Consider the following 25,646-nt stretch of genomic DNA (forward strand, 5'->3'; position numbering starts at 1 on the left):
TTAAGGGCCAGCTTTATTGCTGAACTCTGTGCCTGGGTTTCTTTGTATGAAAACAGAGACATGACTGTCAGGAGCCATATTTTCTTCAGGGACCCCTGCTGGAATGCTTTGCCCATGACTTAAATGGAGGCCCCCCAGGTCACTGACTTCCTGCCATCTTAAACAAATGAAAGATTCACCCATCCACTGCCACTCAGTGACTCCACTTTATGGAGGGGAAACTGAGGCACAGAGTGATAAAGTCACATGGCCAAGGTCATACAGCTGTGCATGACAGCTGGGTGAGAATAATTCAAGGTCAGGCCAAAGCACAGTACACTACAGCCAACTTGCTTGATTTTTCCAAAGAGGTGATGAAACAGTTTACTACCCTCCATGTCTCCCCTGTTCCTTGTCCACCTGCTCTGGCTCCCACATCCTGCACCTCACACACCCAATGGAGCAGCCCCTTCAGACTCCGAATCATTACCACTCATGAGTGTCCACCATTTGCAGATCTGAGGTCCTTGGGGGCCCCTGTATGGGGAAGAACCAGGAGATGGTGTGGACTAAAGACAATTTAAGTTTGCTTCTTCACCACCATGTGGACAAGCTGGGAGACAGGCCACATGCACCTCATCTCTTCATGACCTGTTTGACTATGTTAAGAAGAATGAAACTTTAAAATATGGTGAAATATACTACATTACAAAAAGATTTAGAATTGGAGTGGACACATGGAAAAGGACAGAGTGAAGGATGGGAGGAGAAGGACCTTGAGAATATCCATTTCACTTGTGAGTGAATTTTTCCTTAACATGTAGAACATTAGACAATTCTTTTTGCTTTAAATAAAACTGCTTATCTTAATTGGCTATGGAAGGGTAAAATTGGAAGGATGGACATTGACCCAAGAGGAGAGAGGAAAATTCTCCTCACCCGACTCCTGGTCACCTTCCTGCCCCCTGTTCCACTCTGTGTTCTGGGTGAGCTGCTTGGCTTTCCAGAACAGTTCTCAAAGTGAGGTCCATAGACAACTGGAGGGCTCTGACACCCTTTCAGGGGATCCTCAATGTCACCTTTGCAAAAGGAAAGGTGGGTAAAACTGCTGGGGCCTTAGCACTAAACTGTCCCAGCCATCATTGTCTTCTTTACCATTGTGTACTCATAGGAAAAAAAATACCAGTTCCATTTAAAAATGTCCTTGATAAAGCAGTAAAAATTAATTTTATTAAAGTGAATATGCATTGTTTTAACCTCTGGGTAATCGATAGGACATCTAAAGAACTGCTGCACACTAAGGTAGATTGGTTGTCCCGGGAAAAGCAGTTGTGCATTTGTGTGAGTTGCAAGCTAAACTAACCACTTTGTCCATGGACACCATTTTTACCTGCAAGAACAACAGACAAGTTATGTTTGTTCAGACTTGGGTATCTGACAGGTATGTCCTCAAAAGTAAATGAGTCTGTCACTTCAAAGAAAACAACTTAGAGTGTTTGTTGCCAATGATAACATTTGAGCTTTCAAATGAAAATCTGAATTTTTTGGAAGTTTACATCTGCCACTGTGAGCTTGACAGATTCCTAATACTTTTCTGGTGAAATTGGTGAGGATAGTAACTAAGGTGATCATTTGATATTAGATGTTGGAATGTGTCAACATTTTGAAGCAATATTTTCCAAATGACTAATGCATGATGTTACAAAATCACACATGGGTAAAAGATCCATTCAAAGTGGAAGACAGACCAATGGAATTTATTATAACCATAGGAAAGTTTATTGATATGGTTTCATATTCCAACTGCAATGAACTTTTAAGAAACTTCCATTTGCCAGGTTTGGTGTAGTATGAAACAATATCCACAATTACCCCAAACATCTCCCAAATACTCCTCTGTTCCAATTACATATCTGTGTGAGACTTGATTTCTTTCAAAATGTATCACAAGACAAAATGCAGAAGAAAATATAAGAACCCAGCTCCCTTCTTTTAAACCAGACATTAAAGGAATTTGAAAACATGTAAAACAACGCCACATTCACTTTTTTGGGAAAAGTTATTTTCCATAAAAGCATTAATGTTATTTTAAAAAGGAATTGTATTTTAAAATGTGTTCTAATTTCTAATACGGTGAACACTGATGACCAGCGGTGTTCTGGTAAATGTTTAAGAACCAGCTCCCTGAGGGGGCTTGAGGGGAGCCCTGATTTGTAGTGTCTGCTGATTTTCATGGTGCACATACTCTCACCACAATCACATTCAAGATACCAACACATCACTGATGCAAAGTGGGGAAGGGACCTGTTCTCGCCAGCCCGTGGGGAGGGGCCTCCAGCACACCTCTGATATAACCCACCTGTTTGTTGGCATCCTCACTAAATTTGAAGTGTGTTTGAGAACCTGTATCCCAGGACCATCACCCTCACCTCTAATAAGTCAGCTCAGCAATGTCAGGCATCCTGGAGAAAAGTTCCTGAACCTCAAAAACCCTACTGGGGTTCCTCACTGAAGCATCCTTACAATTTCTTCTGTTAGATCTGCCAATCCCCTGGCAAAGACAAGACGCCTGCATCTTTCTATTCTAATCCCTTCCTAAAACATTTTTCGGTTGAAGGCAACACTTTTTGGGGGTTCCTTCAGGAAGAGCTCACAGCTGGGTTGCAGCTTGGTCACGATTTGCCGGGTGACCCCATGTGTAAAACCAGTTAAATGGAGATGTGATTCTCAATAGACTGAAAGCTACCGGAGGCGGGGGGTGCGGGGGGGCGGCGCGGACAATGGATTGGGCTTTGCTATCCTCACTCCACCTCCCCTCCTCCCTCCCTGTTGGGGTGGGACGAAAGGAGGACCCTTACAAGGAGGCGTTTATATAAACAAAATACTTTATTATTTGAGAAAAAAAAGGCCAGATTACAAAATCTTTACCCTTAAGTCTGTTCATTACCACACCAAAGGTTTATCATGGGCTTTAGTTCCTGTAACTATTAGGTTGAATCACATGAAACCGCCCAACTCTGTAGATAAAAAAAGTCAAATATTGGCAATTTCATGTGGTTCAACCCCATATAAAATGAGCCGATGGCTAAGATTCCCTTTGGCAGCAAGATGTTCCCAGTCACATGTCTGTGGATGTTATAAACAGATGTCTGAGTGATAAACATGTCCTGCTTGAGAAAAACATCCTGTGCTTAGACACTGGAAATGGTCTCGTGTAGGTACTGGGACTGAGTCCCCCAGCTCTGGCGCTGCTCTGCCCAGCTGGCCTTGCCACCCAGTCCCACAGCCTCATTAGACAGATGGACTCTTCTCTGGGGACGTCAGCCATGGCTCTGAGTGTCCCCCACATTGCGAGGGAGGCTCATGTGGTCCTGAAACCACATTGGCTTGATTGTTTCCAAGCTCCCCAAATACATGCCCACCCAGGTGCTCCTTGGAAACAACCATGAAAGTCTCCATGGTGAGCAACATGTTTTTTTTCATCTCGAATCCGCCAGTGGATTCTCCCATCTCGCTTGTCCTCTCTTTGCCTCTGGGCACGAAAACAAGAACACAGAGCTTGGGCACTGAGCAGAAAGGAGCAGCATCGTGTCCAGATAGCCCACGACTCCACAGGTGAGGGAAAAGTCGTGTTTCGTTCACGACCAAGAGGCTTCATGAAGATTCCCCCTCCTGCCCCCACCTGCCCCAGACTTCAGCTCAGTATGACCTGTTTAACTTCAGAGAGTGCAGATAAAAATAAAGCTTTCTTACAAATTACATTTTTTTCCAGTGAATTACTTCTGCAGTAAAAGTAGCTGCTACGTAAATCCCTCCTGCTCTCTGAAAAGGAGCCACATATTTCCAAAAATAGCATTCTTATTTTAATCATACAGAATAATTTGGGGCGCGGAGGTGGAGCATGGGAAGGAAATGGCTGGTTGGGGAGGTTAGTTGTTGGGGAAACACAGTCGAACTAAAAAATAAAATCAGTCTCGTATGTATAAACGGATTTAAAGGCATGCACAGAAATGGAAAACATATGCCATTTGTCAAGAAAAATACTGCTTTATAGCTTTTACATTACGATTAAGGAGAAAAGCAGAGGCTAGATGGGCCTCTAGATAATAACATTAAGTGTTTCATAAAAATTCCCAAATGTACAAAGTCCTTGCCAGATAATCATCCAGGCAAAACAAAACAGAAACAGGGACTGACCCTCTTCGATGTCTACCTGTAGGCATATTAAATGTAAATAATACACACTTTACAACTTCTTCATCCGCCGCGGCACACCCCGTGCTCGCGGGACGCCGCACGTGCTCTCGGAGACCGCAGTGAACACCGGACGTCTGCGTTCTTATTTCAAATACACTTACAGAATTATTTTAAATTACAATATACAGTTCTCGTTAAATAGGACTCTGAGAGGATTTTGACAACAATTATTAAGATTACAGTCATATATACAAACTAACTTCTGAAACGGCACGACTATCTCTGCACCCTCCGCCTCGCTGAACCAGAGACTGCTTCTGCCTTCGTGATTCCTGACGGCCAAAGGCAAAAGAAAATGGAAAAAAAACCCCCCAAAAAACATGTGTGCCCGAGACATGCTCGCTCCTTGGAGAATATCCAACGGCCTGAATGTTCCTGGCCCGCGGCCTGCTCGGAGCCAGGACGGCTTCCCAGTGCTTCTTTCTCGGCCATTCTAATGTAATAGCATCATAAATAGCGTGTTCCTGACAGCAGGCTTTAGAAGTGAGAAACCACGCTGCTTTGGGTGAAAAGCCGCGGTTTCCGGTGAAATAAGGCCACTGCTTCTTGGGGACTCCCCTGGACGCGTTCGATCCCGCCTTTCAGGGTCCCTGGAGCAGTCGGTCGCATGGCCGCACTCGAAGTCCCACGCGGGCCGGGCCGGCTCAGCTCGGGGCCCCGCGGGCCTCAGTCCTCCGTGTCCGGCTGGACGCCCAGGATGGCGTGCAGTTCCTCGGGGGTGAACCCCAGCAAGTTCTGCAGGTCGCACACAAAGCGGTACACGTAGCGCTTCCCCGACGTCTTGTGGATGATGTTCTTGTCGTAGTAATAGCGCAAGCCCCTGCTCAGCTTCTCGTAGTTCATCTTGGGCTTGTTTTTCCTCTTTCCCCACCGGCGGGCCACCTGTAGCGGACACGGGTGGAAAGAGTTCAAATCTGCAATTTTCCTCACTCGCAGTTAAGGAAAAGTGAATGACTTGCCCCCAGTGAGGAGTCTCAGGCTGCTTCCCCCAGAGAACCTGACCACTACAGAAGGGCCCCAGGGGTGGGTCTGCTTCAGCACCTGTGTCTCTGAGGAAGGAGGGAGGTGCAGGTGGGAGAGTGAGGCCCCCCGCCCCCCCACCAACCGCACCGGCTCATGCAGCAAGGCTTCGCGCTGGAGCCGACTATTCCCAACCAGGCGGGCCTGACACAAGGGAAATGCTGTGTCCCCCCCCTTCCCGGCTTCTTATTCCACGCCCCACAGTCAACAGCTGCTGGGTGCGGCTCTGAGCCATGTGACACTCCGCATTCCTCAAGGCTTCTGCCTCCCCAGGGAATCGGGGCGGCGCCAGCTTGCACTCTAAGGCTGCCTGAGACCCCCAGGGTTCTCTAACGCTGTCCTGGAGGGGAGGGTCTCGGATCTGCCCTCGGCCTTCCCTGGGCCTTCCCCTCCAGGGTTTCCGAGTGCCTGAGCTGAGCGTGACAGAGCTGCAGGGGCCAGAAGTCCAGCCCGGGCTGCCAGAGGCTCAGTTCCCACCAGGGGAAAAAAGCACATTTCCTACGGCATTTCAGATGGTCAGGAAAGACCCTCAACGTAGCACCTGTGCCTTTTTATCAGATGAGAGAGCAACTCGCAGAAGCCTGCCCTGCGCCCTAGCGCACACCCACAGAACCCTAGAACTCATCTGCAGCGGTGAACCCTTCCTCGTGCCCAGAGGACCGAGTTTATGAGCCCAGAGTGATGAAATCAGGGTTCAAAGCCCAGAGACTGACTTCCCAAGCTCTGGCTGTACCTCGTCGGGGTCCGCGAGCTTGAACTCCCAGCCGTCCCCGGTCCAGCTGATGAAGGGCTGGCAGGATTTGTCCGAGAGCAATTCCAGGAGAAACTGCCACAGCTGAATAGGGCCGCTTCCTGGGGGAAAGGGGCGAGTTGTACGTTTTTATAGATTTAAAGTACGGCAAGGCTTTAGTCCTTTCTAATGAAACGGGCTGACTGAGGAATGCGAGCCCCGACTCTGGGCAGGGTGCCAACAGGAAGGCACAACACCAAGCGTGGTGACAGGACTGACCCCTTCAATGGCATGAGGCTAGACACCCAATCTGGGGTCCCCCCTCCCCCTCCTGGAAAAGGGGGCGCTACGCCCTTGGTAGCTGAGTTGGGTCTTTCTGGAAGAAAATTCAGGGCCACCAACTCTTGACATTAAAATTCCTCATCTTGGAGGGGCCCGGCTGGCTCAGTCAGTGGAGCAGGTGAGTCTCGATCTCAGGGTTGTGAGTTCGAGCCCCACGGTGGGTTTAGAGATTACTTAAAAATAAAATCTTAAAAAAAAAAATTCCTCATCCTGTTTAATTGTTCCTTATGTAATAAGTTTCAGGGTTCATTTCTAGAACCACCCAGTGGGACAGGGGTGGGGGTGGCTGAAGGCGCATTTCACCACAGAATGAGGCATGTGTCATGGAATCCTATACTGCAGCTTTCCTGCCAAATGACGGTGGGCAAATTGCTTAATCCAAGACTTGGTTTACTCAACAGCCACTTGGGCACTTAGGGTTGTCTCCATGGCCTCACCGCCTCTGATGAGGTACGCTTTGCTTTCCATATACCGTTCCTGGATTAATATTTAGAACCACCATCTTGTGAAGAACTATTTTAAAGATGAGGAGCAGCTCAGAGGCCAGGTGCCCCGCCCTAGATCACACGCCCATCAAAGCGTTGTTCCTCAAGACCCAATGGCCGTCAGCAATAAGGCTGTAAAGCACCAAGGACGGGAGTTCTGGAACCAGACACATCCAGGTCACCCGTGTGACCATGCAGAGCTGTCCACCTGTCAAACAGGTGAGCGCCCCCACCCCGCTGGGCTGTCCCAAGGACAACCAACTGTATATATGCCTAGGTAACCACACAGAGCTGACAGTCAACAAATGGCAACTAATATTAAAATTGAAAACACCAAGGGGCGTCTGGGTGGCTCAGTCGGCTGAACGTCTGAGTCCTGATTTTGGCTCAGCTCAGGATCTCAGGGTCGTGAGATCGAGCCCGGGGTCGTGATCTGTGCTCAGCGGGGAGTCTGCTTAGTGTGCTCTCCCTCCCTTTCCCTCTGCCCCCCTGCCTCCCACTTGCATATGCTCGTGTGCTTCTCTTTCTCTCAAAATAATTAAATTAATTAACTAACTAATTTAAAACATTTTAAAAAAATGAAAGACAAGACCATTCCTGTGGATGTTTGGGATAACAGAAAAGAAAAAAATGGATGCTTCTGTATTCTTATTTTAACCTATTGAATATTTTAAGTAGGCATTTTTTTTTTTTTAATCCAGTGGCTCCATATGGTCAAAGTATGAAAAAAACACATTTAAGGACCCATGAGGCAATGAAAAAAAAAAAATCTTGGTGTTTTCGCTAAAGTACTGGAAATATTTGGTTCTAAAAACGGCTTTATTATTTGTCCCTCGCCTAAAATAGCTTTCGCCCAAATTTTAAAAATAAGATGGATTTTAGAAGCAAGCAAAGGTAAACAGTCCCTGCGCTGTCTGAAGCTGGCTCTGCCGTCCCTCCCTGGGCAAGTTTACATTCTTTGGGATTCCTGGAGTGGGTGAGTCAGAGCTGAAGCCTCCACAGGTCCGTGGCCCCCGCGCCTGCTCCTCTCCAGGCTGGCCGAGCACAGCCCAGGTGAGGGGGCGGCCCGTGGATTCCCATCCACACCACTGGGCACGACAGTTCGTATGAGCTTGGCCTTTTGAGAATTCAGGGGTACAGCCTGCCTGATTCAGGAGGACAGCCACGCACCAAGTGTGGGCTGTAGCTACAATGTGCTCGGACCAGAAACACCCTGGAGGAAGCCGGCGCTGGGGCCGGGCCGCGGGGAGGGGATGGGGAGGGCTGGCGTGACACACTCACCCGTGAAGCCGGCCAGCACTGCCGCGGGTATAACCGGTTTGCCCTGCTCCACCGGGTCGCTCCTCTCCTGGATGTAGTCCTTGAAGGACATGGTCGGCTTATTGAGGCACAGGGACTGGCTGCAGTCATCCTCGAAGCTCTCGAAGGACGGCACCCGCTGCACATCCAGCAGTGACGACTGGCTGTTCCAGGACTGCAGCAGGGAGTCCGAGCTCTCGAAGCTGTCCGTGCCGTTCTCGGGGGAGTCGCGGTCCCGGGGCTTCCCTGGCAAAGACAGCCGGGCGCAAACTCTGAGTCCTCCAGGACAGCGAACCATCCGGTGCTGCCGAGCGGTGGAGGGGCGTCCCACAGGCTGGTCTGGGGGCTGCAACACCCCCACCACTCCACCTATAGCCTGCTGGTGCAGAGTCCTAGACTTCTCGCCAGGCACCCGTTTCTTACGACAGATGCCCTATGCAACCGCATCCTCCATCTGCAGCAGCATGGGTGGGTCAAGTGCACCTTCGAGGGATGGAGTATTATACAGCGATGAAAAGAGCAACGGTCTGCCCCATCCAACAGCGTGGCTGGGTCTCAGACACAAGGAGGAGCAAAACACCAACACAAAAGAAAACGTAACGCTAGGATTCCATTTCTATGAAGCTCAAGGACAGGAAAAACTCATCTCTGAGGACAAAAGTCAAGATAGTGGTGTCCTTTTGGTGTGGGGATGTTACTGACTGCAGGAATGTCATGTTCCTGCATCTTCTCCCAAAATACCCCACCGGGTGGAGGAATCCACCTGCGAGAGCAGGGGCCCTGTCTCGTTTACTCGGTACCCGCAGTGCCCAGCCGGGAGCCGGAAACACAGCGGGAGCCCACGCGTGCTGAGCAAAGCCGTCCCCTGCGGTTACAGTGCCGGACGGCCACTCAGGACGCAGACTGCGTCTCCGTCTGACCGTGGCTCCTGGAATCCAACCACCGGCCCTGCGGACGGAGCCTGCGGGAGTTCCGACTTACCAGAACCGCCGGCGAGCAGGTTCAAGCTCCCGCTCGGGAAGTCCTGACTGATGGGACAATAGTTGACGCTGACGGTGTTGAGTCGAGACTTGGGCAGCATCTGAAACTCCTGCTCAGAACCGAGCACGCCGGGCGCCGAGGAGGATGGACACAAGTCCAGGAGGCTGCCTTTGGGGTAATTCGGGGTCTGCACGCCGTACGCTGCCTGCTCCACACCAAAGCCTGGGACAGAGCAAGCGGACAGCAGAGCTATGACGCAGGAGCGGTGGGGCCATCAGAGACCCTCTGTGCCCTCAACCCGAATCAAATGCAACCAGTTCTGCATGCTCTAACCCCCCCCGAAACCACGGTGGAAAGTGGGCTTTGGCAGGCGGCTTTTCTGCTACCTCCTCTTCGCAAGCCATTCATGCTCTCAGCCAATAAGCCCCCTTCCAAGACGCCTGCTGCCTCGGAGCCAAGATGTGACACCTCAATGGTAGCATCTCTACGGCTCTAGTCTAGCAAACGCCTTCACGTGACTCTCGGAATGGCAGAGGTCACTGGCTCATTCAGCTTCCCAGGGCAGCAAGCCTCAGAGAGACGGAGTGATTTGCCACCCAGTATGTGACTTGTAAGGGAACAGTCCCTCTCTCTGCTGGCTAGCGGGACCCCCGTAACCTATACTCATCAGTGTCAGTGACCAGAAGGAAAGACCCCAAAGATCAGAGCAAATTTAGAATTGCTTTCTACATGCCTCCTGTGCCTGGCACCCCTTATTGATTATGCTAGCTCTGACAGCAGCTAATCAGCTCGCTTCATTCCGCCCCGTGTTCTATTCCCTGCCTGAAGCCCCACTGGCCAATGCACAGATAACACCAGCCACGCAGACAACGTTACATTTTCTAGTAGTTCCAGGAGCAAACTAAAAAGAACCAGGTGAAATGAATTTTAATATTTGACCTGACCCAATATTACCAATTATCATTTTAACATGTAATCAGTATCTTAAAAATTATTAAGGAGGCCTTTTGCATTCTTTGTTCCATTAAGCTCTTCAGAGCCGATGCACATTATATTCTTACCGCACGTCTCAATGTGGACCAGCCACATTTCAAGTGCTCAGCAGCTTAGCGGCCATGTGTGGCCACCCAATGGGACAGCACAGGCCGAGACTGGCCTCTGGACCTCCAGCAAATTTATTTTTATTTTATTTATTTTTGGGGGGGTGGGAGTCCCAATTTAATAGAAAAAGTTAACACCAAGGTCTTCAGGGCAGAATTGATTGGACTGACCTAGTGAATTGCTATTAATCCAATGAGGGACCGAGTTGAGGTGTGAATTTTCTTCATACTGATCTTCTGTCTTTTCTTGGTTTTCTGGAAAACAGACACCAGAGACACAGGATTGCAAATCAAGGTTAAAACTATGCAAGAAAAAACATTTATTTCTAAATTACTGCTTTATGGTTATTTTAGGATAACTAAATGCATTTACACTTCACATTTAAGCTGATGGTATTCGGTGTCATTTGGTCTTTTTTTCTTTTTTTTTTTAAAGATTTTATTTATTTATTTGACAGAGAGGGACAGAGCCAGAGAAGGAACACAAGCAAGGGGAGAGGGAGGGGGAGAAGCAGGCTTCCTGCGGAGCAGGGAGCCCGATGCGGGGCTCGATCCCAGGACCCTGGGATCATGACCTGAGCCGAAGGCAGACGCTTAACCAACTGAGCCACCCAGGCGCCTCAACATTTGGTCTTTTTCAAAAACTCGAGATGGCAACGCATTTCCTAATAACCAGAGTAAGTTTTCCAAAATGAATGCTGTCACTGGCCAAGTGAAATGTTCTACTGCATAATTTTAAATATCTAGACCGTGTATTTAATTCATCTGTGCCGTCAACAGACAGTTAAATATTTATGAAGTGCCACTTGTCTCAGGGGCTGGGAATACAGTGGGTTAGTAAAGCAGACCCAGCTCCTGCCCTCTTGAGGTTATGGTTCGTGGCTTCAAGCCCCTCATTTCTCCAGGGTGAGGTGAGTACGGCCAGAGAGAGGCCAGCAGTGCTGTGGGAACCTGAAGGGGGCCCCGGTGCCCTGGGACTTTGAAAAGGAAAAGGTTAGCATTCTCTGTGTGTGCTTACTTCCTACAAACACACTGAGCCACACGCATCCACAAATCCAGACCCTCAGACTTACACCCGGAGTGACCACAAAACAGGCCCAACCTGCCAGTGAACAGATTCACCAGAAACTTGTCCAATCAGACTTGTCCAAATTCAGGGAGAATTTGGGGGTCTCCAAGCTTAAGTTTCCTTGGCCCCCAGAAGCCACAGCTGAAAGAGAGGGTGGCTGAATCCTAAGGTCTTTTAAAGATTCTGAGTCTGTAAACGGTGTTGAAACTCAGTGTTTAAAACCAAGTGAACGAGGACTATTGCTCCGAACTCGACCAAAGAACTAATTTTCTCATATTTTTAACCTAATCCCTCACTATAATTTTTTTTTTCCCTTTTTAACCGGATGTATTTTTTAACACTGCTGTCAACACCCTTTTAAGGTCTAAACCAAGACCTTCTATATGATGAGAGTTCTTTCGTTCAATGGCCGGTTTCTGTAGAGTGTCCGTGTATAAAAATGTATGAATTACTTCTGCATTCGTTTAAATACATAAAACCAGAAGAAATTCTTGCTGTTGGATTCCATTTGGTCTTAGGAAAATTCACTGTAAAATTCACGGGGTTTGTCTGAATAAAGGCTCCCTTTCGTTGAGGCTGACTTTCTTCTTTGGGTTCTATAAGGTGAGCCACAAAGCACAGGACTTCTCGCTGGCCTCCATTATCTGAGGCAACACGTACTCGCCGGACGCGTGCCATCAGATCACCGTGCACAAGGCAGGGACTAAGGTTACTGCCTCGTGGCTATCCTTGATGCTACACACACACACACACACACACACACAGACTTTAGTGGATTAAAAAACCTATAATCACTGCCACACATTTGACTCACCCTGATGGCATTTTCCGGCAATTTACTCTACATAATTTGAAACCCCGCCCGTAGGATTACAGAGCCCCGATCCCCCCATCTCCCTTCCCTGCCGCGGCTCTCCCCGCGGGGAGGCGCCCGGTCCCTCAGCGGGTACCTTTGATCATCTGCTCCAGATGCTCCCAGAGAATGTCGCCCACGAAATCCGGAGCCAGCTCCAGAAAGCGCTCCTTGCCCAGGTTGCACAGCACCTGGCCGTTCATGCCGAACCTCTGGAAATTGACGTTCACCAGGCTGAACTCATTGGTGGCCCAGAGGAGCCACTGGCAGACCTGCTGCTCGGTCCACAGCCAGGGGTCTGCGGGGAGGGGGGCAAAGACGGAACACAGGGAGAAAACGGGAGGAGGCGGTCAGACCGCAGTCACTCCTGACCGACCCACGAAGTCCAGATGTGTTCCAGAGACCGGCCAAAGGAGCAAGCCACCGAGCGGAGGTCTAAGACCCCAACAACAGTGCTGAGTCAGAGCGTCAGCTCAAGCGACTGCGGTCAGATTTGTTGTTCGAGTACAACGCGGACTCAGAGAAACGACTAGAACGCACTTACTCTTTGGGATGCCAAGGCGGCGCTGCTCCTTCTTAAAGCCACTGAAGGTAGCTTTTAAGGCTTGACTCATGACAGCCTTGCTGCACGGAGTTAACAGAGGCAATTCACAGTTGGCAGAGTCTAGAAAGAAACCCCATGGGGACATTAGGACTTCAAGCTGGCAAGACCAGATAGAGAATTTAGGGGAGACAGCTTAGTTTTCAGGAAGGAACAATTTCAATCGCAAACCTTGACAGTATTCCTTAGAAGAGTATAACTATTAACAAAAATGGGGGGGGGGGGGCAGCAGGAATTGAGAAAGTATTTACATCTCATAACTAAACTTATAAAAAAAATCTAAAATAAAACCCAAGCTTTATTTTGCAAATTATTTTGCAAAACCTCATTAAAAAAACCCAACTATCCTCAGTTGAAATTTCTATCTAAGTCTCTTTTAAAAGTTTTAGACAATGAAAGAAAGCACATGGTTTTGGTCAGAAGTTTTAAAGGGAGGCAAATGCACAGTTTGACGTTATTTCCATTAAAGTAAGCAGCAGGCAAAGGGACTTCTTAGCACGTGTAAAGTTGGCACATCTGCAATTTTTAATGAAAAGCAATCTCTGGATTCCCTCAGCAATTTCAAGAATGATAAATGACCGGCTCAGGATGGCATGCTTATGCAAGCCTATGTGTTTTAATTAATTTTCTGGGCTGTATTTTCTAGGCACCTACTTCATATGACAAAGTAATCTCTGGAATGTTTCCAACTAATAACCCTATCACAGTAATTGTATAGGCATTATCTGACTGTTATCCCTTTAAAAAATAATAAACAATGACATTAAGAACTACAGAAGTAAATGCAGACGGGCAAATATTAGCAAGTATAATTTGTTGCCCCAAGACTCCGGGGTAGGGGATGATCTAACTAATAACGAGACCCCAGAATGAGAAGCTGGAGGGCACTTTCATGGTCTGCTTTGTAGGTGCCCCTGGGAGATGGGGCCCGGGCTTGCTACAGTGATGAGAGCATCCCACTGGAAATCTCAGGAGCTCCCCGGCAGTCTGGGGTGCATCTGGCAGCAGACGACATCAGGACCCTCATGCTCATAAAGAAGGAAAACTGTCTTCTCCCAGGTTCAGAGCCACCATCTGACTTTTCAAAACCAAAGATTCAAGACACCAACCTTTGTCGCTTACCAACGGTCATCTTTTTATTAACTGAACTACGGGAAATTATGCACCATTGGTCAAGTCTGAGTAACAAATTACCATGAGAAATGGAATCCAAGCCTGTTGGCACTTCTTGGAGTGTTTGCTCTTCATTGAGAGAGGGAAAAACAGCAAACAGGGATCCATCAAAGGTGTCAAAAGCTGGCTGGCGCTGTGAAACAGATGGAAAAGGAGACTGAAATTAATATTTAAACTTACTTAATTACCTGTTTGAAAAGTGGTCCATGGGTCATCTTACTGATACACCCTCATGAAACTGGCAATTACAAAGCCATAAAAGGAATTGACCAGTCAATGCTCCGTCCAGACTTCTACAGTCAAAGTGATGGAAAGGATTCTATTTTATTCTGGATCATTGCTTTGACCTCACAGAGTCAGAATGACTGGGAATTTCTTTTTAATGGCCTAATTTCAATGAATAAATTAAGTAAACAAACCTAAAAATAATGGAAATTTAGAAGAACAGTGCTGGGTGGGGCTTAGAGACCAGCTGGTCCAAACACCTGGCCCCTTTGCCCCATCAGAGGGAAACTGAGTCAGACCCTAAGCAGGACAGTTTTAGCTCACTGCAGTAAAGCAAAGGCAGATGACTGAATGAAACTTGGAAAACAGTGAGCTCAACTATTTGTGGAAGCATTTATTTTTATGTTTAACCGTGAAACGCTTTAATTAAAACTAGATTTTCTTTCCCTCTCATCAATTCCAATGGTTCAGAAGATAGTAATACATATGAAAACATTCCTTAGGGTTTAATTTTACAAAAGTATAGGTTTTGAAAAGACCCCTGCCCCCCATCATCAACTAAGGGGAAAGATTTCCAAAGGAAAAAAGGTTTCAAGTAAAACTATGTACAGCTTAGGGGGAGGAAGAGGACAGAGACACAGAGAAAGATAAACCACACACACAGCGGTGATCTCTGATAATTCATCTAACCTTTACAAAAGAGATCGCCTTTAGTGTAAGACCTGTTTATAAGTAACAGATCAAGTCTTGATTCATTGCTGCCTGACTTGCTGCGGAACAACGTAAAAGATGGTTATATTTTTCCAACATAAAGTGGAAAGCCCATGTTATGTGTAATACAATGACCCATCTGTTAAGTCATCAATTAAAAAAATGTGCAACACATTTACAAATAAAATCGGTTTGTGTGCTTTCTTCTTAGAAATGCAGAACAATGCATGACACATTACGTAAGAAGGCAGGCAGAAGTTGGGACTCCGCCGAAAACACTCAAGACAATGATGTCCCAATGATGTTGGAGCCCAGCCCCCCCGGCCCGGAGCCCAAGACAATAATGTCCACCTGCCAAAACCTTAAGGGAAAAAACAATCAAGTTTGAAATCTGCATCTAGATGTATAAACTGCTTCAGGGCTAATTTTGGTAACACAGCCAATCAATTTTTAAAATTCTCACTAGCATTTCCCCGGGTGACCAAGGAAATGCCTCTCCTTTCCTGACTGGAAGTTCTTTTTTTAAAACCAGGAAGCCAAAAGACAATACAAATTCGCACTGAGTATTTCAACACATCAATTTCAGCAACGACTGTTTCTTCTCCAAACCCAGAAATCACATGGGCATCATCAAATCCTTTCTAACTTATAGAAGAATTTTTCTTCCCAGGGTGTGGCTGCAAACTTAATACTGAAATTTCTTGTATGGTTTCTGCCACGCTGAAAACATCTGACCAAATCAAACCAGAAAACTCTCTGGTTTGAAGTTTCATGACCTTCATGATACTCAAGAAGAGCCTGGGCCCATTTCTGGCTTTTTGGGCTCTCCCAGACAAATAACCTGCTAAGGATTTATAAAGGAAAATATAACGGGACAGAGATACATCACTATATAAGACTGGAGGAGGCCAATCTAAAATCGCGCTCTGAAACGTGTTTACTACACGATGCTAAGAAAACAATCCAATCTCGCTGTCACATTTGGAGAAGGCAAAGGGGAAATGATCAGTTTGTGCTACTCGAGAACGTTCTCAAAAGGAACTGAGATAGAAGCTACGTGAAATTTGGTTATTATGCACCGTTAAAGGCTCCTTCATCGTTCATCTGTGTTTGGTTTACGCCAACAGGCATGCTGTTCTCTGTGGCAGGGACGACAGGCTGCCTGCAGCCCCGTGGGCACTGGCCCTTCTGAAGGGAAGAAGCCCCCACAGTGGCGCCGGTCTTCCACCTCTCAGCTCTTTCCTTTCCAGTTCTTCAACACCCAGCCCATCGCCCTGGGAAAACCCAAGGGGGAACAGAAGGGCAGTGGAGACAGCTTCTCCAGCTCTGTTCTACTGAGAATCATAGGATTTTTCACCTGCCAGGAGTCTCAGAAATAAACCACAAAGGCCTCCCCATCTGCAAATTAAATGGTTTCGTATCTTGGAAGACAAGTAGAACGAGCATCAGGAGACCCATTTTATAGACTAGAAAACTGAGGCCCAGAGAGATTAAGCAAACAACCCAGAGTCACACAGCCCGTAAATTAAAAGGCTGGGGCTAGAACCAGTCTTTTAGGACCCAGCAGGTGGCTCTTCCTCCTAGAGACTGAGTTCCTCAATGTTTTCTAAAAACTTTTAAATTCAGACTTGCTCTCTTACCTTCAGTGTCCCTCTGTAACTGTTAGACGCAGGGGCGACCTGGTCCGTGTTCTTGATTCCAAAGTCATTCATCTTTAAAAAAAAAAAAAAAAAGAAAAAGGAAAAGACATAAAGAAAGAGTCACAGGGGCAACAACTCACACACATTTCTAACAAGTCTTTACTGGCTCCATCAACCCTAATTCTGGCGGAGTCTGTCAAGGTCTACAGCAAGACCTAGGTCATTCAAACCTAAATGCTAGTTCTTGCATCTTAGGCCCTCCTCACAAAGGGCATGCTATTTAAGTAATTAAATAATAATGCTGATTCTCTCCTGAATTCCACTTAGAGATGAAGCACACAGATAAAGTCACTTTCTGGCTGGCTGGTCAGGCAGGGCCTCCCAAGGGAGCCTGGCTGGGGGAGCTGAGCCAGGGGGACCTCGTCTTCCCATGACAGGAGCAGGGTGAGCTGCTTTTCACTGCCATGTCCACGGTTGGCTCAGGGTGCAGGACACCCTCGGGGCGGGGGGCGGAGTTGCTGGGCAAGCACTGGCCACCTCCCGTTTGCTGCAGGGGGGCGGGGGGAAGAAGAGGCAGTCAGCTCAACCTGGGAACTCCTGGTGGATCCAGATCCAGGTCAGGACGCTGGAAAGAGCCTCTGAGGTCCTAGCCTCTCCCTAAGCTGTGAGGAAGCACTCCCAGAAGGACAGAAAAGGTTCCCAGAAGCACGGCTTCAGGCCAAACCCCCTGCCCTCTCCCAAACCCTCCTGTGTGGACTACACAAACTCGAAATAGGTCTGCTGTGTGTGTTGCTCAGCTGTGCATTTCTTCAAGGGCAAGTAATGCTGATCACAGAGCAGTCTGACTTGCTTCGATAGAGTCTGGGCCTCTACTAGACAGACCTGCGCTGACCAGTGCGGTGGCCCCTGGCCACTTGCGGCTACCAAGCACTTGGCACACGTCTAAGATGGGCTGAGATGAGCTCCGCATGTAAAATACACAAGATTTCAAAGATCGTGTAAAAAAAAAGTAAAGTATCTCAGTCATGACTTTATATTTACTGCATGTTTATATAATATTCCGAATGTATTCAGGTAATTGAAATATATGGAAATTAACTTCACTTACTTTCCTATATTGAGTGTAGCTATTAGAAAACTTATAGTTTTTACGTGGCTTGCAATCGGACACTGCTGGAGACAGAAAACTGAACTTGGACCCTAACATAGGGCTGGCCGGGTAAATTCTATATTAATAAGTAAGAAAGGTACCAAGATAATGCCACCAGAGTGGTATATGAAAATACAGAGCAACTAAAACTAAAACTCCTCTTCGAAGAAGCTGGGCTAGCATCAGCGATAGTAACCTTTACCCCATGGGGCATGCCTCACCCGCCAGCCTCCCGGCTTTGAAACCGAAGGTCTATGGGCAGCTTTACAGGGCCCCCCTCGTTGTCTTCCCCCATAATCTAGCCTGGGCGCTGCCACCTGTTACAACCAGGAACTCTGAGGAATTAAAATATTGTGCAATTGATAGGGCTTAATGGAGGTGGCAAGTAGGACATTTCCCCATGACTCCTTCGAGTTTGTACTTTGTTTTCTCTTTATGATCAACATTATGGCTAGGGCGCCTGGGTGGCTCAGTTGGTTAAGCGACTGCCTTCGGCTCAGGTCATGATCCTGGAGTCCCGGGATCGAGTCCCACATCGGGCTTCCTGCTCGGCAGGGAGTCTGCTTCGTCCTCTGACCCTATCCCCTCTCAGGTGTTCTCTCTCTCTCATTCTCTCTCTCTCAAATAAATAAATAAAATCTTTAAAAAACAAACAAACAAACAAACAAAAAAAACATTATGGCTAAACCAGACCTCCCAACTACTACACACACACACACACACACACACACACATACACCCCTGGCTAGAGAGGCAGCGTGGGAGGAGAGTCTACCACGCAGAGCAGGCAAGAGGCACTGGGGAAGGTTGTTAAAACCCTCAGAGTGCGAGTAATTATCATGGTGGCCAGTGAAGGCTGGAGAACACTGACAATAAATTAATCGTCCTGTGGGGCAGGAGGGGAGCAGAGGAAGGGTTGTCCTGGATCCAAAGTGGCCCCATTGGCTCAGAATCTCCACTTAGTGGATCATGTCATCCACGTGCTCTCAGGAATCAATATTCACTACTAATGATCCCTGAACGGACAGGATCCTACTGACAAGACCTAAGCCCACGCTGGGCGACCACACATTCCCACTTCACTGAATCTTCCTGGCATTTCTGAGAGATGGATGTTGTAACATTTTACAGTGATGTTGCATCTTACAGGGCAAGGGAGGCCCAGAGACCTCCGATGACTCGCCCAGGATCACAGAGCTACTGCAGGGCTAACTAAGGGGGGCACAGTGCACATCAATCCCAGTGGAGCTGCTCCATGGGAGGGTAACCGGGATGATGAGGCATGGGCCTTCTCCCACCACATCAGTATGGAGTGGAGAGCACATACAAATGTTATTAGACCATGGCCCAGCTCACCACTCTTTACCATGGGACATGCTCCATAAGTCTGCACTTCATGAACTAAATCCTGTTACCTGTTGATTAAATAAACCTCAAAACAGACATCTTAACTGTTACCAATGATCCCTCCTGAGCCCACTAGGTCAGCTCTTTTTCTAAGTCTGGTTTGCCGACAACTTGCTGACTTTGGTGTACATTTTTTCAGCCTCACAGAGATGGACAGAGAATTGGTATGGAAGGCAATGGGTAAAGCTCGCCTGGTTTTTGGGTATAAATACCGGGAGAAAAGGCAGTCTACCACTCCCACATAAAGAGCTCTAATTACTAGCTACAGAATAGAATTCTTTTGTTGTCCAGCTTTTAATTTGTTTTGTAAAAACCATGTGGAATCAGAGTGCCCCTCCACCTGGGTTTCAGGCAGACACATAACTAATGAAATTGAAGTTCACTCATTTTACTCCACAAAGCTTGTTAAGGTGGCAGACAGGTCAAGTTTCTCTACCCAAATCGATTTCAAATTTAGGTCCTCACGGTCTTGCCCTATTGATTGCTGCTTCTGAACAACAACAACAAAAAGAAAACCTGGCAGAAACGTGTGAGCTAAGGACAGTAAAATTTTAAACAAAGAGGATTTGCCGAACAACAGTACCCTTCCTGGAAGGAGTGATCCTTTATGTGAGAGATCAGAGCACAGGTTTGTATTTAGGTAAATCAGAAAAACAAAAGCAAAAACAAACCCATTTGCCACTCTGGAAGGTTGGTTTGCTCTTTCTTTTGAAAGTTATCAGTTTAGAGAGAGGAATGACTAACCCCAGAAATGAGTGAATATTTCCCTGCAGGGCCCACAGTGCTAACATTTACTGTACTGTGATATTACTCAGAATTTTAATAAACCTTAACTTGGAGATTTATCTCCCTGATTGGTGGTGCTGTGGACAGGCAGATAGCGCACGGACGCCTCCATTGTCCAGGACAAACATAACCTCTTACTGGTGAATTAAAATAAATTACCTCTATCTCCAAAGGGGACTGCTCATTTCTCTACTTTCTAAATAAGTAGCTCGTCACTACCAGTTTAAGCTACACTGAAACTGAATACAGGCCAGTATTTTAAAAGTCTCCTATGCTTTAAAAAAAAAAAAAAAGAAAGAAAAGAAAAGAAAAAGAAAAAGAAAAACAAAATCCAAAACAAAACCAAAAAACCCACATACTTAGAAACGTTAACCTTTCATTCAAAATCCTTTAAGAACGCGAAAATACAGGCAGCACGGACACCCACACCCGCATTTCCGACAGGCTCCCACGCCCACCTCGCCGCACCGAGGACCCCCGATCCAGAGGTCCCGGGGCGCCCGTGGGGGTCTCGCCCTCCGGGAGCCTCCCTCTTTCGCCGCCCCCGGCCGGGCCCCGGAGTGGCCGAGCACGTTTTCGGGGAGCTGCAGCCTCCAGGTGCTTTAGGCGCCGGGCGCCCCCGATCCTACCGGGCCCGGCGCGCTCGGGTAAGTCACCCGCGAAGCCGGGCGCGCCGGGGCCCCTCCGATGCCCCCCGCTGCGTCCCCCCCACCCCGGCCGCGAAATCAGCCCGCGGGGCGCCCTCTGCAAGAAGCCCCCCACCAGACCCGCATTTCCTTTTAAAAACAAAAGCAAGTGAAACAGGCGGGCGCGCCCTGCCCGGCCGCTCGGCCACCCGCGGCCGCGGCCCAAGTTCGCAGCCTGCTCGGCGCGTCACGGCCGGGCCCACTGGCGCCCTGCCCGGGCCCCCCGCCCCCGAGCCGCCGCCGAGCCGCCCCGGCACCCGGAGCGAGCCCGAAGCCGGGGAACAGTCGCCGCCCCGCCGCGACCCCGGCTGCGCCTCGGGATCCGGACCTCGGGGCTACCCACGTCCCCCGCCCCGGGTCTGGGGTCCCCGGGAGAGGACCCGCGCCGGAGGGCGCCCTCCCGGACCCCCGGCCCGCCAGCCCGCGAGCCCCGGGCCCCGCTCTTACCGCGCCGCTTCGGGCAGGGCCGGCGGCGGCTCCGGGCCGGGCTCCGCGGTGCGCGTCGGACGCGAACGAGGGCGGCGGGGCTGGGGGGCCGGGCCGCGGGCACCTGGGCGGGGGGCCGGGAGCCGGGAAGCTGGCCGGGGGCAGGCAGGCGGATCCGGGAGCTCGAGGATGGGGCCGCACCGCGGTCTGTGCCGCCACCGGAGGAAGTAACCGGCCAGTCCCCTTCGCGGCGCGCTCTTCAGAGCGCGGGGAGGAGGGAGGAGGGAGGAAAGACGACAGAGGGGAGGGGAGGAGGGGCAAGGGGGAGGGGAAAAGAGAGAGGAGGGGAGAAGATGGGAGGAGGAGAGAGGGGAGGGGTGGAGGAGGGGTGGAGGAGGGGAGGAGAAGGAGGAAGAGGGGAGGAGGGAGGAGGACAGAGGAGGGGAGGCGAGAGGTGAGAGGAGTGGAGGAGAGGGGAAGGAAAGAGCCGAGAAGGGGTGGAGGAGGGGAGGGAAGGGGAGGGAGAGCGCAGGGGAGGGGGGAGGAGGGAGGGGAGGGAGGCAAGAGAGGAGGAGTGAGACTAGAAGGGAGGGGAGCGGGGGCGGAGCCGGCTCCTTCCGGCCCGGACCTCGCTCCGCGCCCGCTGTCACCTGGCTCTGTCCCTCGCCTGCTGTTCTGGGACCGCGGTGGGCCGGGGACTGGGGGCCCGGCGCCCCGCGCGGGTGTGAGCCCGGGGAGATCAGAAGGAGAGCCTCTTCTGGGAGGATTAGCTTTCCTCCCCTTTTCCCGAGGGGTGGTGGCACCGAGTGGCTTGGGTAATAAGGGGCTCACTCCAGCCCCATTCCCGAATCTCCTCATGGCCTTTGATTTCTCATCATTCTATCATGAAAAGCCTCTAAAATGCGTCTGAGATGATAAAGGTCCGAACTGGGCCCTAGGCTGGGTCACTGAGCCTGCCCCGCTCCGGGAAGCCCCAAGCCTCCGGCGTCGTGTGAGGGGCGCCCCCTAGAGTTGAGCGGTGCCCGGATGGTAACCAGCGTTGGCTGAGCGGCTCCGGGCGAATGCTCATCATTCTCCAAAGCATGACTGTCCCCACTTAAAGTGTGAGGGAACTGAACCTTAGGGTAAATAACTCGCCGGGTCATAAAACGTATGAACGGGAAATTCACGGTTGAAACTCAAGTTTATCTGACTCCCAATCACGGTCAAAACCATCACCCCTACTGCTGGTTTCTATTGCTAGCAGAAAATACTTGAGTCCATGCCTAGAAATGCGTGCATTTCCTATTCAGCTTCTCAATATTTTGGAGAAAAATTAAGATTCCTGAAGGTGGTATAAAATAAAACAGCCCGGCTTAGGGAAGGCCAGGGGACTGAAAGTTGGCGTATCTCAGGGACTGCAGTGCTGGGAAGGAAGAGGAGTCATCTCCCTTCTCTGTTACCAAGGCTCCCGGTTTCCATGGCAACCCTAAATCCGGAGTTACCGGATAATTGAGATACTATTGCACTGTAATGTTTCCAGGCACCTGAGGCTTTTCAGGTGTCACCACTGCATGGGGCCGAGGCAGGGTCTACACAGCTGAAACAACCCAGCTGCAGTGGAGTACTGATATTTCTAGGAGACTGATTTGATTCTGATGGCTTCTCAGTTTATATTCAGTCCTGGACCAGAAAGCATAGATAGGTCAAGAAGGAGTTTCATAAATGGAATGCAGATCCATAGTAAGTTACCATGGAGATGTGAAGAGTATGCTACTTTTTTTTCCCCCAATGTAGCATAAAATACTGACTCATCTGAGCTGCAGCTTCAGCTAATAGCGGGATTTTTCCCCCGGGCTACTCACTCATCCCTTGATAGTGTCCGAGAAGCTTGATGGCTACAGCCATCCTGTTAAGTTCAGCCGCCCCAAGTGGGACTGCCTTTTCTGTAGCACCTGCTGCCGTGACCGCAGGCGTTCAGTCCAAGCTCAGAGGCTCCCTGAGTCTTTTGATGTCCACGGATTCTTTGGGAAGCCATCTTCCTTCCTGGAGGGGCTGGTGCAGGCTGGGGGCTTGGAGGGGAGCTCTGCTCAGGCTGGGCAGTGTTCCAACATATCTGAGCAGTAAGATGTCAAAAGAGAAGTACGGGAGACAGTCCGTCCCTGACGACGATTTTTCCTTCTGCTCTGACTTGTGAAGTCTGGGGCCAGTTCTCTCCTCTACGGTAGAAAAGGTGATTATAGAACCTATGTCATCAGGCTGTGATGAGCATTCTCCATAAAACCGAATGTGTAAAGAATTTATCAGAGCCGTGAGTACATGGTAGAGAGAATCTCAAAATGATGTAACTATTAAGTTTCTTTTCCTAAGCTCTTCCCTTTTCGTTTTACGAAAAACCCTTGGGTAAAAATAGCATATACATGAAAAAAGAAACCATCTCTATCCTGTCCGATGTAATGTATGAAGCCCTATTGAAAATAATCTGGCCAGGGCGCCTGGGTGGCTCAGTCGTTAAGCGTCTGCCTTCGGCTCAGGTCATGATCCCAGGGTCCTGGGATCGAGCCCCACATCGGGCTCCCTGCTCCGCAGGAAGCCTGCTTCTCCCTCTCCCACTCCCCCTGCTTGTATTCCCTCTCTTGCTATCTCTCCTTCTCTCTATCAAAAAATAAATAAAATCTTTAAAAAAAAAAAAAAAAGAAAGAAAGAAAATAATCTGGCCAGGGCGCCTGGGTGGCTCAGTTGGTTGAGCGACTGCCTTCGGCTCAGGTCATGATCCTGGAGTCCCAGGATCGAGTCCCGCATCGGGCTCCCTGCTCGGCAGGGAGTCTGCTTCTCCCTCTGACCCTCCCTCCTCTCATGCTCTCTCTATCTCATTCTCTCTCTCAAATAAATAAATAAAATCTTAAAAAAAAAAAAAAGAAAAAGAAAATAATCTGGCCAGAGGCACGAATGGTGGAGCTGAAAGAGGTGTGGAGGGCCGGGGAGAGGACGTGGGGTCACATGCCAGCGCCACATCTTGACTCCAACCCAAGCCCCTGTCACTCCTCGCTTTCCCTTCCGCAGAGCGCTGGGCCCATCCACACACCTCCGTGCCCTGGGTTCTATGCCATGGCTGAACCCCTTCTACACTTGGACAGTCATGTGCACATAATAAAATGGCTTATCCTAGCTCTGGGGCGATATCAGGGTTCCCAACATTTTTTTTAACCTTCCTGTTATTAGTCGGTTTCCTAGTTACTCAGCAGAACTAAAACCTGGCTGGCTGAAGCCTGTGATTATTCCCCTATTATGGCTTGATTCACAGGGAACACCGAGCTTTACAGTAAATTAAACCCTAATAAAAGTGCGGGCCCTTGTGCTTCAAGATCAAAAGTCAAACGTGTTAGAAGGAAATGAAAAGTCAGAAGGCACACGGGGCGAAATGATCAGATGCATTATGTCAAACTGAGCTGAAAAGCAGTCTTAACTCTTTCCCTTAAGAAAGAGGGAAGCTCATAGAAGAGAAAAGGTGTATTACAGTAGAACATATGTGTTTAAATGCTAAATGTCTAGAGACTAAAATGCAGATAAGAGTTCTTTAGAATCTAGACATAATTATTAAAAATGATTAGCTTACTAAGTCATTCTGTAAAAAAAAAAACAAACAACAAAAAACCCCCCAAACCAAAAATGCTTCCTTAGAAACACATCTGTATTTACCTTGAAATCCGAATTGGTAGTCAACATACAGTACGTGCTGGTTTCCACTTGTAAGCTAAACAGACGTCATTTGGTCTGCGGTGTATCATTTATTCATTCAGCAAACACAGTGTCAGCTGCTGAGCAGACAAAGGCCAGTGAGGCTTAGTCCCCGCCCTTGAAGAAGTAAAACTGAGTCCACAATACTGTGAAAATCACACACATGACTTTGGAAATCCTGGGGGTGGGGTGGGGAGGGGAAATGCACTTAGAGATAGAAATCACTGAATTCGCGCACATTCTGGCACCTGCCTTTCCTCTGCTGACCATTTATCCTGCAGTCACCTGGTGGGTGGTGCCTGGCAGCACCAGTTAACCCACTGATGCATGTTGGGGTCAAGGAAAGGATGAAGTTAAGCTCTATAACACCCACGTACCCCCACCTCTGTATGTGCACACCACATACGTATTATCCAAGTGGCCCTCCACTCTTGCCCATTTGCAGGCTGGCACAGGTACCAGGAATCCCGGGCAAGCTGGGGTCCTCTAGCAGCCTCCCAGCCTCCCGACAGGGTGGTCCCAAAGTATGTAAGAGCAAGCGGTGTCTATCTTCTTTGTGAAGATTTTTTGGAATAGCAAGCCTGGGACTATCCTGGAGATCAGCAGCTTTTCCTGATGGCCCATTATAATTCCTTCTGCTGTTGGCAGCCTCATTTGTCCTTCGGATTCTCTGTGGGTACGAAGGCATTAAAAGCATGGTAGAGCCTATGATCTTAACCTCTGAAGGGTATCTTGTAGGGTCAGACTCCCTGGGTCAAATCCCAGCTCACTCTTTCACGAGGCATCCACTGTGGCCCTGGGAAAGTTACTTAAGCTCTCTGAGCCTCAGTTTCCTTCTCTGTCAAGTTTGATTAATAGCGGTGCTGAGATTTCTCCCAGGCTGCCTGAGGATGAAATGGGTTAGTGTTTCTTATGCACTTAGAAGGATGCCGGGCACACAGTTAAGTCCAAGTGTTTTGATAAACAAGCAGCAGTTTCTCTGACCCTGGAGACCTTGGTCCCACCATCC

General features: G+C 48.9%; 1 protein-coding gene across 2 annotated transcripts; it reads right to left on the bottom strand.

The window, feature by feature from the left end:
* Positions 1-2,846: 2,846 nt before the first annotated feature.
* On the bottom strand, positions 2,847-21,312 carry ETS2 (ETS proto-oncogene 2, transcription factor). 2 transcript variants are annotated; one of them, XM_036094727.2, is made up of 10 exons: positions 20,942-21,301; positions 16,466-16,537; positions 13,911-14,022; positions 12,660-12,779; positions 12,213-12,413; positions 10,365-10,448; positions 9,094-9,315; positions 8,095-8,358; positions 5,990-6,108; positions 2,847-5,118 (listed from the first exon to the last, which is right to left on the bottom strand). In XM_036094727.2, the coding sequence occupies exons 2-10, from the start codon at positions 16,535-16,537 to the stop codon at positions 4,903-4,905; spliced, it is 1,410 nt and encodes a 469-aa protein (XP_035950620.1). In that variant the 5' UTR covers positions 20,942-21,301; the 3' UTR covers positions 2,847-4,902. The 2 variants fall into 2 exon arrangements, with proteins under 2 accessions (XP_035950620.1, XP_077928985.1); XM_078072859.1 differs by having other exon boundaries at positions 4,930-5,118; positions 5,990-6,104; positions 20,942-21,312.
* Between the last annotated feature and the right edge of the window lie 4,334 nt (positions 21,313-25,646).

The sequence above is a fragment of the Halichoerus grypus genome, chromosome 1 (genome assembly GCF_964656455.1).
Source record: "Halichoerus grypus chromosome 1, mHalGry1.hap1.1, whole genome shotgun sequence".
NCBI classification, from domain to species: Eukaryota; Metazoa; Chordata; class Mammalia; order Carnivora; family Phocidae; genus Halichoerus; species Halichoerus grypus.

What these genes read in the sequence shown, in the direction of transcription:
- ETS2 (XM_036094727.2), bottom strand. Translation starts at nt 16,537, where the DNA reads ATGAATGACTTTGGAATCAAGAACACGGACCAGGTCGCCCCTGCGTCT. An exon ending in GATTAATAGCAATTCACTAG is followed by an intron (nt 9,316 to 10,364) that starts GTCAGTCCAATC and finishes GCTCTGTCCCAG; the next exon opens with GCTTTGGTGTGGAGCAGGCA. An exon ending in AGCTCGCGGACCCCGACGAG is followed by an intron (nt 5,119 to 5,989) that starts GTACAGCCAGAG and finishes TGTCCGCTACAG; the next exon opens with GTGGCCCGCCGGTGGGGAAA.